At 51.0% G+C, this 13,742-nt stretch overlaps 1 protein-coding gene across 8 annotated transcripts in view; it reads right to left on the reverse strand.

Annotated features, from left to right (window-relative positions):
- PNPLA7 (patatin like phospholipase domain containing 7) overlaps positions 1–13,742 on the reverse strand; it is an 82,321-nt gene that overhangs the window by 7,034 nt on the left and 61,545 nt on the right. For 7 of the 8 annotated variants that reach the window (XM_058524631.1, XM_058524633.1, XM_058524632.1 and 4 more), the window contains 5 exons: positions 11,170–11,233; positions 10,682–10,850; positions 9,197–9,379; positions 8,175–8,293; positions 394–550 (listed from right to left, as the gene is read on the reverse strand). In XM_058524631.1, the coding sequence (XP_058380614.1) occupies positions 394–550; positions 8,175–8,293; positions 9,197–9,379; positions 10,682–10,850; positions 11,170–11,233 (692 nt within the window). The remainder of the gene's footprint in view (positions 1–393; positions 551–8,174; positions 8,294–9,196; positions 9,380–10,681; positions 10,851–11,169; positions 11,234–13,742) is intronic. The other variant, XM_058524630.1, reaches the window with a different exon arrangement.

A 13,742-nucleotide genomic window follows, 5' to 3' on the forward strand; every position in this document is an offset into this window, starting at 1 on the left:
TTCCCGCAGAAACCCCAGTGAAGGCTCTGGCCTAACCTTCCCCTCGCTCCCTCTGCCTCCTGACTGGCAATGGTGCTCCCTGTGGCCCTGGGGGATGGGCAGTGCCTCTCGTTTCCAGGGGAACTGTGGGTAACATTAAACTTTTCTTTCAACAGTGCTGACCTCTCTGTGTTGTCCTCAGTCACCTTTATGAATTAAGACCAGGCACCCACCAGAGCCAGCCTCCAACACTGATGTCCTTGCTTCCTTTATGCTCCTCCACTCCACAAGCCACGCTCTGAGGCCAGAGCCCTGCAGAGCTGTGTGCAGGGGCCAGAAGTCTCGATGCCCTCCTGTCCCCACGGCACTGCAGGGACCCCTGGCGCTGCACTCGAGAGGGCGGAGGCCCCTTACCTCAGCCCACTGCTTGGCCCGGATCCGTATCTGGCTGTAGTTCCGCTCCTCAGAGTACAGGGCGCCCATGAAGGCCCCGATGGATGTCCCTCCAACCATGTCCACGGGGATGCCGCACTCTGCCAGGGCCCGGATGATGCCCACCTGGGCACAGCCTCTACGCCAACCAGGAGCACAGAGCAGGAAGTAAGCACCGCCACCAGGACCAGCGCCCGCTGTGCCCCAGCAGAGACGGTCATCACATTCCATCCACTCCCTCCCCAGACTCTTGCACAGGTCACAGAAAGTAGGGCAAGCACAGTGGGAGGGAGGGACTGCGGACACTGTTCAGATGTGTCAGCACTCGGCCTCCTCTACCCACTGGCGTCTGAGAGGTTGTGAAGCTGCACAGGCTTGGACGGACGCAGGAAGGGTGGGGCAGAGGAGCTGAGGCCACTGGAAGGGGGGTCCTGGTGAACATCCTAAAACACCCTAGGGGTCAGGGTGAGCAGGACACAGACGAGCCCCCCAGGGATGGGAAAGCCAGCGTCTGACTGGAGTGACCACTCTGAGCCTCAAACCACTGCTTCCATTTCCCATGTGACGTCCACCTCTCAACCAGAGATTACCAGTCATGTGAGGAGAAAAGACCATGTGACCATAAGCCTGGAGGAAAAACCAGACGAGAAGTGGACCCAGAGGGGACCAGAGAACAGAGACGTCAGACACTGGCTTTAAAACGACTGTTGTAAAAAGTCCAAGGAGCCAAAAGGTGGCAGCTGCCCGAGTACCCCTCGACAGAAGACTGAGGAGACAAAGTGGGCGGACAACATGCGGGAGCGCTGTGCAGCCTGACAGAGGTGGGAGAGCCACATGACACAACACAGGGACTGTCGCGGACTCTCTGAGAAGTGAAACAAGCCCGTCACAAAAGGACACACACCACAGAACTCCACTCACACGAGGGCCTGGAGACACCAAACTCACAGACATAGAAGATGGAAGGGTGGGCGCCAGGGGCTGCGGATAGGAGGTTATGGCTTACGGGGTACAGTCAGTTTGGGAAGACGAAAAAGTTCTGGAAATTAATAGTGATGGTTGCAAAACACTGTGAATATACTTAATGCTACTGAACTTCACACTCAAAAATAGTTAACATGGTAAAATTTCTAGTGTATATATTTTAACACAATAAAAAAGAATATATAGTATCACCACAAAAAAATTTAAATACGTCCTCAGGTATAAGCCTAAAAAAAAACTTCAAGAAATCAAAGACAAGATTCATAATTTTGGTATAGAATTGGAAACTATAAAACAGAACCAAACGGAAACTTTAGAAGTGAAAAATACAATAACCAAAATGAAGTACCCAATGAATGGGTGTGAAGCAGATTAGACACAGCTGAAGAGAGAAACGGTGAAATCTTTATAGGTCAGAAGAAAATATTGATTGAATCACAGAGCACCAAAAAGATAGAATATGTAAAATATTCTTTAAAAAATATGTGAAAGAGCTCAGAAAACATGTGGGATCTGGTGAAGCGTCTGACCCAAATGTTGGTGCAGCCCAGAGAGAGAGGGGCAGGAGCAATGTCTGAGAGATAATAGTTTGGAATTTTTTAGAACTGATAATTGGCATCAAGCCTTAGATTCAAGAAGCATTATAAACTCTAAGCATAAATCAAAAGAAAACCATTCCTACATTGTTGAAAACCCAAGACAGAAAAAAACTTTAAAGCAGCCTAAGAACAAAAAGACACATCACCTTCACAGGGCAGCACAGACAGAGCTGACTTCCCACCCTCTGTGGTCACGACAGATACCAGGTACTCACCATCTGGCCCTTTACAGACAACGTCTGCCAGCCCATAAGTTAGAAAACAAAAGAAAAACTTAAATCAAAGAGAGTAAAATTAAGAGCAGAAATTAATGAACCAGAAAACAAACATATAATAGAGAGGATCCAAAAAGATAAAAGTTGGTGCTTTGAAAGGAGTAATTCAATTGATACCTGCTGGTAAGACTGATCAAGAAAAGGAAAAAGAGAGAGAAGGTATCAATAACTAACATCAGTAATAAAAAAGAGAACATCCGTACAGATGCTCCAGTTAAAAAGGTAGGAAGCTGGCGTGAACTTCATGCCACCAGGAGGAAGATACAGATGAAAGGACACATTCCTAGAACAACATAAGAAATAGAAAATCTGAATAGTATTATAACTATATAAATAATCAAATCTTTAATTTTTAAACCCTCACACAGAAAATTTTATGCCCAGATAGTTTTACTAGTGAATTCTACTAAATGTCCAAGGAAGAATAACACAAATTTTACATAAAACCTTCCAGAGACTAGGAAAAGCAGCAACACTTTCCAACTCGATTTCGAAGCCAGCAAACAAACCCACGTGAATTTCAGAAGAGGACACATGCAGTCCAGTGTCACTCAGATTCAAAGGGAACCCAGCACCATCAAGAGGACAACACATCATGGGCAATGAGTCTACCCAAGAATGCATCTTAGTTTTCATTTAAAGATCAGTCAGTGTAATTCACCACATTAACAGAATAAAGGAGAAAAATTACACACTCATCTCAACAGATCCATAGAAACAACCATTCATGATAAAAACTCAGCAAACTAGGAATAGATGGACAGCTCCTCAGCGTGATTAAGGCATCTACAGGAACCTACAGCCAAGCTCAGGCTCAGTGAGGAAGCTGAGTGCTGCCCCTAACCTGGGGACAGGCAGCGTGTCTGCACCCACCACTGTACTCAGCATCGCACTGGAAGTTCTAATGGGTGCAACGAGGCAAGAAAAAGAAACAAAAGGCATATACATATTTTGGAAAGAAAGAGGAAATACTGTCTTTATTCTCAGAAGACATAACTGTATATATAGGAAATCCAAAAATAATCTAAACAAAAGCTACTAGATTAAGTGAATTTAGCAAGGTTGTAGGATATAAAATCAATTTAAAAATATCAACTGTATTTCTATATACTGGTAACAAACAATTTGAAAATGAAATTGAAAAGATATCATTTACAATAGCAAAAAAATCCCATAAAATACTTAGCTGATTCTAAAATTCACATGAAAATGTAAAGGACCTAGAATAGCCAAAACAATTTTGAAGATTTTTTATTTATTTATTTTTCCCCCAAAGCCCCAGCAGATAGTTGTCTGTCATAGCTGCACATCCTTCTAGTTGCCGTATGTGGGACGCGGCCCCAGCATGGCCAGAGGAGGGGTGCGTCGGTGCGCACCCGGGATCCGAACCCCGGCCGCCGGCAGCACACTGCGCGCACTTAACCGCCAAGCCACGGGGCCGGCCCGCCAAAACAATTTTGAAACAAAAAAACTGAAGGAATTACACTGCCTGATATCAAGATTTACCACGAAGCTACAGCAATCGAGACGGTGTGGTGGTGTCATTAAGGGCAGAACACCCACCTCGGAGGAACAGGACAGCGCCCAGATGTAGACTCACACCTGGAGAGTTATCTGATGTTTGACTCAGATGCCACAGCAACTCAAGAGGGAGGGAAAGCCTGCCACAGATGGTGTTGGACCTGAGACAACCACGGGAGAACAGAGCCGCACCTCCCACTCGCTCCATTCACAAAGCATCAGAGGTGGGTCACAGACCTAAATGTACAAGCTGGGATCATAAAGCTTCTGAAGGAAAATATAGACTACCCGTGTGACCTTGGGATAGGAAAGAGCTCTCAGAATACCAGAAATAATAACCAATAAAAAACTGGAAAAGCACACTTCATCAAAATTAGAAACTTTATCAAAAAATGCCATTAAGAAAATGAAAAGTCAAAGATTGAGAAACAATATTAGCAATAAATATATATGGCACAAGACATGTATTCAGACTATATAAATAACTCTCCTAACTCAATAATAAAAGACAAACCACTGTTAAACATGAGTAAAGAACATAAATGGTACTTTACGAAAGAAGAGACACAAATGACTAACAGTACATGAGATCACTAGTCCTCAGTGAGGTGCAAATTAGAACCACAATCAGACACCACTGCACACCCAGCAGAAGGGTTACAATTTACAGTACTGACGATACCAACGGTTGACAAAAATGTGGGCAACCGAACTCTCAAACATTGCTGGTGGGGGTGTAAAATGGTACAAGGACCCCACGCCCAGGTAATTCCACTCCTACGAATACGCCCAAGAGGAAAGAAAACAAACATCCACAGAGAAGATTTGTGCGAGAATGGTTATAGCAGTTTGTTCATAACGACCAAAACCAGAAAATACCCCAAATGTCCACGGACAGGAGGAGGGATAAGCAAGCACGGCAGACGTAACAGCACTCAGCACGCCGCCACTGCGCTCAGGAGCACACAGGCAGCCTCACGCTCATTGTGCTGAGAGAGCAAAGCCAGGCACGAGCCAGCACAGAGCAGAAACCCAAGCAAGCAAGTAAAAACCCGCATCAACAGTCTCCGAGACACTCAACATTCACCAGTGCAGCTGAGAGAGGAAACCACGCAAAAAGCACTTAGACGTTACAAACACTTTAGCAAAACAGATCAATTAGAAGACACGTTGGAGAAAAATCATCCAGGAAGTAGAACAAAAAGACCGAGATAGAAAATATGGGACAGAAGAGAGAGGAGAATCAGGAGATCTGTCCAGGATGCCTGGTCTCCAACGTGAAAAGCTCCAGGAAGGGAGAGCAGAGAGGGCAAACGCTGCACCAGAGCTGACGTTTATGGACTTCCGAGTGCAAAAGGGCCCACTGGGAGTCCAGCCGGTATAACGGGTGAAGAACGACCCAAGGCACAGCATCAACACCTTCAGAAGAGTAAGAATTAAGAGACTCTCCTACAAGCTTCCAGAGGAAAAACAGGCTTCATGAATAAAAAGGGCATTGAACTTCTTAACAGCAATACTGGAAGCTAAAAAGACAATGGAACCACGCTTTAAAGATTCTCAGGGAAGATTATTTCCACCTAGAATTCCATACCCAAACCATTCAAGTGTGAGACTAGAATGAGGACATTTTCTGCTGTGCATGGTCTCAAAAATTCTACCTCCCATGTGTCTTCTCCTAAGGAATTTCTAGAGTATGAACTCTACCAAAATCAGGAATCTACCAAGAAAGAGGAAGACATGGAATCCAGGAAGTGGAGATGAACACAGGAGAAAGACAAAGGCAGTTCTCAGGATGATGGTGAAGGGAAATTCCAGGGCCATACCAGCAGAGCTGGAGGGAGGCAGATCCCGAGCAGAGCTGAGCAGAGATGCCCTGGTGTGTCTGAGCACGCCGAGAGGAGCTAATGCTTCCAGCAGAGTGTCTGGAGATGAGTTAACGATACCCAGAAATCCAAGCAAATGGCAACTGTAACAATTATTAACTCCAAGGACAGAAACACAGTCATACAGTACAGCAGGAGATGGCTCAGCTCTGAAAAAGACCCACATTGACATCATAACATAAACAGTGATACTGGCTTGACCCATGAGAGAACCATACTTGGACTATGAGTATTAAGGAAGGCGACAGATAGACAGAAAGGAGACAAAGAGAGAGAGACGGATGATATGCAGATGATTGATAGATGCATGATACGTAGACGATAGATGCATGATGGATGATAGATGAATAGATGATAGATGGATAATACATAAATGATAGATGCACGATGGATGACAGATGACAGACAGATCATACATAGATGACAGACGGCTGATACGTAGATGATAGATGCATGATGGATGACAGATGACAGAGATGGACGGATAGACTCTGACTTTGCATATACCGGAGGAGGTCAGGACCTCAATAATCTAAAAACAAAAAAAACAAAAAAAGTAGGAGAATAGGAATGTTATGCTATTTAGAAATGTAGATGAGCAGACAACTGAAAAACAGCTGGAAGTGATTATCTCTGGGATCCCTCTGGATTTGGTGACGGGGCAGGATCGGCCGAGGACTGTTAGTTTGTGTTCTACAAACACCGCGTGGCCTTAGAGAATAGCCATATGGCTTTTAAACTAAGTATTTTTTCATTAAAAATGCTGCTGATTGGGCCATCCTGGCCTACAAACCAGGTCCAAGTCTGGGCCAGCTGCTCTGGGCCATCCCCCGTCCCAGCCCCATGGAAAGAAGCCTGGGTCCTCCCCTGGCCCAGCAACATTGGGCACATCTTCTGCAAGTACGGCACCAGATGATGCTCCGGGATCCTGAGATAAATGAGCACAACACTCATCCAGGCCGGGCCGAATTCAAGCGCGACAGGACCACCACGCGCAGGGCTGTCCCAGCCAGCTCTGGGCCCGCTGCCTGCCGGCAGTGGAAGCGGAGCCGAGGGCAGCACGCGGCTCTCTCCCCCTGCAGCACTGGGCCCTGGGTCCGCGGCAGTGCAGCCCAGCCCTCAGGAGCCAGGCAGCGACACCTCCGCTCTGCTTTAGGCACTAATGTGTGCTGTGAAGGAAAATGAAGCCAGTGAAGGAGCAGAGTGAGGAGGGGTGGTCTCCACCCACTTTCCTGTCAGTAGGGGTCGTAGACCAAGACTCCAAGCTTCAGAGTCTCCCATATTAGGGAAGCGAGGAGAACTCAGTTAGCAGTGCAGTTATGCAGCTCATTTGCATTACTTTTCGGATCCTTTCTAAAGAGGGTCTGAGTCTTCCCTGGCCTCAAAGCTGGACTGCATCTCTCTAACTGTAATTAGCCAAGGAGGAAAATGGGCCAGGCATGATCCAGGTCTGACTCCAAAGGCAGGAGACATCTTTGCAGAGTGGCTCCCAACATGGTGACTCCTAAGGGGCTTCTGTCCTTCTGAGCCCTTCCCTCCTCCAGCTCACTTTGAAAGGGATGTCCGTGGGCCACATGAGATGCTGAGCCAGGTACCTTCTGCTGAGCAATGGGGAGAGGTGGCCAACGCCATCAGCAGGGCCAGGACTCAGGACACAGAGCACTCAGGAGGTCCTGGTACAGTGCTGAAGAAGCAGCACATGCCAGCTGGCCCAGGGACCGCCCTGAGCGCCTCACTCTGCCAGCAGTGCTGATGTCCACCGTAGCGAGGGGCTCCACCCCACAGGACACCCCCAGCCCTGAACCCAGCCCAGCAGCACAGATGTTGCTGGAGGCACTGCTCTGTCCTCCACGTGTCATCTGGGTCACCAGAAGGCACTGGCCTCGTCAAACCCTCCTCACAAGGTCCCTGGGCCCCATTTCTGCTCCAAGTGTATATTTATTTTTAAATAAGTTCAGGAGAAGGGTGGCAAGTGTCAGAATGACAATTCGGGGTAGAAGTTACTTGGGTTAAAAGTCCTGTAAGGAACTCACCAGCCCAAAGAATTAAAGAATGCTTCACTAGGTTTGTGAGCAGATCAGATCATTATTCTATAAAGCATATGTTAAAACACAAAGCAACTCACCCGGAGCCCAATGGAAAGACTGGCAAGGATAAGAATAGAGTTTTCAGAAGAGGAGACACGAATGGCTAACAGGCAAACAGACACGTCTCGCAAAGACAATCACAACAAGATATAATTTTCCTCTACTGTATCGGCAACTATTAAAACTCGGGCCAGTTGGTGGAGTCTGAGCGGGACAGCCTGCGGGAAGCACCACTCAGCAACGTGCACTGAGGTGCTGCAAAATGCCTGGTTGTGCACTGGGCTCACCCATGGGGCTGCCTTGGGGGCTGAGCTCAGGGGCCTCCTCATCAGCACACGCGGGGCATCGTTCACACACACACACACACACACACACACACACACACACACACGGGGGGGAGTGGCGAGGACTCACCTTGCTCCCCCTCCCCCGAGCACCAAGGCGATGGCATTGCCGGTCAGCACACGTGCGAGGCGGGAGAAGTCAGAGTGCCGGTCTGGGGGCCTCTGGAAGACCCGCTCGTACATCTCCACCTGAGAGGGGCCAAAAGACGGGCCTGGGCGTGTTCCCATGCACCTCGACCTGAGCAGGCTGGCTTCCACCGTTCCTGACTCAAACCTCTCTCCAGGAATGGCGGGCTCTGTCTGACACCGACCCTGTCAGCACCTTGGTGCCCAGGCTCTCCTGGGAGGAGGCCCTCAAAGGGCACGTGGGTGAGTGGGCAGTGCGGGTGGCTGGGTCACATACCCACGAGCCCAGCAGGAGACACAGAGCCCCCAAGAGCTGTCCCCAAAAGGATACCCAGCCCAAACCCCAGCTGAAACCCCGCCAGCCCCCAGGGCGGACGGTGCTCCAGGGCACGGTCTCCTGTGCACAGATGCAGCTGTCAGGATGCTGTCCACCAAGCTGTGGGGCCAGGTAGGCTGCAGCGTGGGTGGCCTCTGTGCTCCCCCACCGCCCACCCCCCAGGGCTGAGGACACCCTAAGGAAGAGGTGCCTCAGGAAGTGCGTGCACGTCTGCCAGAAGGAGGAGGCAGTGCTGACCCTCTGAGACTCCGACTGAATGTGAGACTCTCAGGCTCATCCCTGACCCCTCGCCAAGCCCATCTTTCCGGGGTTCTGGCCCCCGATGGCCCAGCTGTGCTGCTGCCTCCACTATGCTGGGCCCCACCTGTCTGGGGGGCCCATAACCACCCTGTGGCCACCAGAATCCCGAAGACCAAGCCCAGCAAACACGAGCTCATAATCACACTTCACGAGCACGCTGAGAGGCGAGCCCCCCCATCAGAGCCTCAACGAGCTTAGATGATGGAGAATCAAATGGAGAACGTGAAGGAAATAAACTACACAATCGCAAAGCCAGTCAGGCGAGGGCTGTGGTCTGGAGGCCAGGAGTTCCCACCAGGCCGGCCCCTCGCCTTGTGCCCAGGCCTCACCAGCTTGGGCATGCTCCTCCTGGAGAAGACGCGGCGCGGGCAGCAGAGGTGCAGGTGACCAGAGCACCAGCTCCGCATGTTGAGCCACTCCACGGTGCGGGAAGGTGCGGGCCCCTCCTCCCGGTGCAGCAGGATCAGCTGCTTCTGGGCACGCACGGCTGTGCTCTCCAGCATCCGCTCCAGCTGAGGGAGAGCAGAGCCTGTGTGTCAGGCAGCCCAGGTGAGCCTGAGGACTTGGGCAGAACAGAGCTGAAGGCCAAGTCGGGGCTGTCTATAGAGATCCCACGCTGGACGCTGCCTCTCCGACCAGCCCCACACAGGCCGGAAGGGTCCGAGGCCAGGGCCCTGACGGGCGACACCCTGGTTCTGTAAACCAGTTTGGCTGTGGCATGCTCTGCCCTTTGGCTGTTGAAGCTGTGACCCAGGGGTCTTCCCGGCTATGTGCCTACTGTGTGCTGGGCTAGGGAGGCGTGGCCATGAGGGAGCTGCAGGGGTGTGCAGGAAGGAAGGAGGTCGCCTCCCCTCCCTGCTTCTCTAATACTGCCTCGAGAACACACACCGTGACCTTCTCCAATGTTGTAATTTGCAAACACTCTCCCTTGCAAGGGAGCATCACTCCCTGCAGAATAGGGGTCTGCATCATGATGAGGAATTTCTGGCTGCCCCAAGATCAGAGAGGCAGGAGCCTGTGATGAGAACAGAGTGATGGAAGGGAGGAAGGAGGTGGATGATCAGAACTAAAGGGATCACGAGACTCCACCTCACACCCGTGACGCTGGCAACAAACAGGACTGATGGTGCGGAGCGGGGAGGACATGGAGCCCCAGGTCTCTCCCGCAGCAACAGCGCGAGGGAATATGGCACTCTCAATGGGGACAGCAGATTGGCAGCATCTAGTAAGCCTGAAGACACATCCGCTGTGATCCAGCAACTCTTCCAGGGGGTACTCTGGAGACACGCTTGCACACGGTTCGTCAGAGTGAAACAACCTTGCAGCCCCTTGGCTGAGAACAGACAGATGGTGGGGTATTCACAAACAGGAAACTAAACAGCCATAAAAACGAGTGAAACAATACGGACAGAGCCCCAAAACCTAAGTGTTGAGGAAAAAAGGATATTTCAAAATGTTATAAAATAGGACACTATTTGTATAAAATTTAGACCTGTAAAACAGGGCCATACACACACAACTAAAGGGTGAAACACAGACAGAGGCTTCAACTTCACAGAGGCCACGGTGGGCAGGGAGGTCACTGCCCTGCTTTGTGCTAAAACAACCAGCAGGTAAACAAGCAAAATGTTCTCACAGCGAGGAGGGCAGATATCTGGGTGCTAGCTCTGATCATCCATCCTTTCCCGAGTTGTTGAAATATTGCATTCCAAGGAAAAGACAGAGAAACAGATGGGTCTGAGGAGAGAGCAGCCCCCAGCCAGGACCTGCCCACTGGATCCTGCCCACTGGAGCCTGCCCTGCTCCCAGCTCACCTCACCCACCGTGGGCTCCTGCTCGCCCAGGCCCACGATGAGGATGCAGTCGGCCTGCCGGATGCAGCGCTGGGTCCAGGGCGTGAGCGTGCTGTCCGCCTGGTAAAGCACTATCCGGTGGATGTCCTCCTGCTGCCCCAGCCAGCTGGACAGCCGGTACTCGTGGATACTGGAAGGCACAGACATGGGGGGGGCACAGATGCCAGAGCACGTGTAGATGCAGTGGGGTGCAGACACAGGGGGGACCCAGGCATGGGGAGCGCAGACAGAGAGCAGCACGAGGGGGCACAGACAGGAGGTGCAGACACAGGGGGACGCAGACAGAGTGGGGTACAAACAGAGGGACATGCAAGGGGGGCGCCGACAGAGGGGGCACGCAGACCAGGGTGTGCGTAGACATGGGGGGCGCACGTCAAGGCTGTGCTTAAAGCCACTGAGAGCAGGAAGCTCAGGTGGGCCGGGCTGTCCCTGCGTGGAGGCTGGCATACCTGTCCAGAGCAGCAGAGCCAAGGCGCTGTTTTATGTTGTCGCTCGTCAACAGCAGGATGGGGCCTGAAAACAACCGACCACAGAAAACTGTCCCGGCAGCCCCCTCCAGGACAACTGCAGCCTGTCCACAGGAGCAGCCCAGGTCTGGGACAAGCGCGGCCTGTCCAGAGCAGCAGCCCAGGGCCAGTGGACAAGAGTGCCCACTCCCTATGCTAGAGGTTTGCTCTTCTTGAAAGTAATGAGAAGCCTTTCACCTTTCAATGAGGAAGTGCCTGTGGCCTGAGGTGACCATTCCCTCTGCCCCGAGGGAGACCCTCTGAGCAGGTGAGTCTGCATGATGCAGAAGTAGGAGCTAGGAGAGCTGCACCAGCTCAGGGGCTCAACAGGTACAGGGATGGGCAGCCTCTCTGAACCTCAGTCCCCTTGTCTACACAGGGACAGGGGGCCTCACTGAACCTTGGTCTCCTCATCTACCCAGGAAGGAGTCAAATCTCTGCAGCACTGAGACTGTGTGTTGGGACAGGGGAAGCACAAGCTTGTAAAACGCAAGGTAATATAATTTCCCAAGTCCAGATAAGCAAGGCGGGCTGGATTCCATGTGGTATATAGTTCACTAGTGTCAAGACACACATCTTGTCACATTTTTGTCTCTGAAATCAGCGTGTGTCTTCCAGCTAAGTGTCTTAGAGTCACCGTCACAGAACAGTTGTCAGAGGCTGCTCAACCAGGAGGGCCAGCATCAGAATCTGTGAAAGGGGCCGGCCCCGTGGCCTAGCGGTTAAGTGCGCGCGCTCCGCTACTGGCGGCCTGGGTTCGGATCCCGGGCGCGCATCGACGTACCGCTTCTCTAGCCACACTGAGGCCGCGTCCCACATACGGCAACTAGAAGGATGTGCAACTATGACGTACAACTATCTACTGGGGCTTTGGGGGAAAATAAATAAATAAATAAAATTATATAAAAAAAAAAAAGAATCTGTGAAAGGAGGCCAGGCGCTTGGGACAAAAGCCAAGATGAGAGCGGCACTCAGCCTCAGAGAGTGCTGCCTCACAGATGCGCCGGCCGGCCGAGGACAAGCACCACAACCTCGGGCTCAAGAGGACCCGGAAGTCTGATGCTGCACAGGAAGAGCATGGGCGCATAAGAACTGAGCCTTCCCCGAGGGCTTCCTTCTCACAACTGAGCTTCTCCACAAGCGGATAATTAAAAGGTGAGAAAGAAGAAATCACTGCTCTGTATTTTAACTGGCAGCATCAGCTTTCTTAGAGGCACACAAAATAAGGGTGCACCGTACAATGGTGGTGGCCCTACTGAGGTGTGGCTACCTGGTGTGACCCGTGTGCACGTATAGCTCTGACTTAAATGGCAGAAACTTGCTGACGCGGAGAAGCAGCTCCTCTGGGGGCTTGGGGTGAAGAGCGCCAATCCTATTGGGTGGGCTGCGCTGCTGCTCTGTGGGTTGGGGGGTCATGCGGAGAAGAGCTCCAAGCTCAAGGTGGTCATCCCACATGGGTCCGACAGAGCAGGAGACCTCTCGGGGCTGGACTGCCTCATGTGCCTGCAAGAGCGGGCCCTCCTGGGCACTGCAGTGACACGTCTTGTTGACCTCTTGGACGTCCGGAACATGACAGGACAGGCAGGCTGTGTCTGGCTGCAGGAACACTCAGGGGACCTTGAGCTGGGCTCTACCTGCCCTTGGTGCAGGGCTCCCCTGCTCTAGGCCCCCCTGACTGGACTTGGGGGACACTGAGACGGCCCTTAGGGAAGGGTGGAGACCCCAAAGGTGGTGCTCTGGGCTCCCAGGGCACAGGCTGCATCTCCTGTCTGTCACAGATGTGGTGACCAACCCTGTCCCTGGGAGGAGTCTGCTTAAGGCCCAGGTGGTAAGCAGGTCCAGGGCAGGGAGGAGACACAGGATGGCTCATCGGCACTCGTGTCTTTGGCTCTGTGTGGCAAGGCGGAAGGACTGCCTCTTGGCTACCAGGGGAATCCAATCTGGCCCCATTCAGACCCGACAACCGCATTTAATAATCAACCACTCAATCAAGATATCTTGAGAAACTACCGTTAATAATTATAAACAACTGAGAGAGACCCTGGGGGTCCACAAATGAGTAAAATATTTCCTGCCTTCTAGAGCTTGCTGCTGGTAGGAGAGATAAGACTAGAGCAGAACAGACTCGCATATACCAGAAAAAGAAAAACAAGCAGACTGAACTATGAAGAAGGCCTGCAGACCGCACAAACGTCAGTCTCCTGGTCTCGATGCTGCGCCACAGCCATGTCTCCAAGAGGAAGGGGACGTGGTGCTCTCTGCACTATTTTTGCAACTTCCTGTGAATCTATAATTATTTAAAAATAAAAAGTTTTCTTTAAAAAAGGGAATAAGCTTTTACGAAGCAACACATCTCCACTGTGCAACTTGAAGGTGCTTTTGGATGCGCTCTGAACAGTGTGACCAAGGTCAATGGAAAATGAATGGAATTCTCTACATCTGGAATATTTGTTATAAAACAAAGGACAAGAAACACAGGGCAATTAATGCTTTCTGATTTTAAAATTTCATTTTGA

The sequence above is a fragment of the Diceros bicornis genome, chromosome 28 (genome assembly GCF_020826845.1).
Source record: "Diceros bicornis minor isolate mBicDic1 chromosome 28, mDicBic1.mat.cur, whole genome shotgun sequence".
Taxonomy (NCBI): Eukaryota; Metazoa; Chordata; class Mammalia; order Perissodactyla; family Rhinocerotidae; genus Diceros; species Diceros bicornis.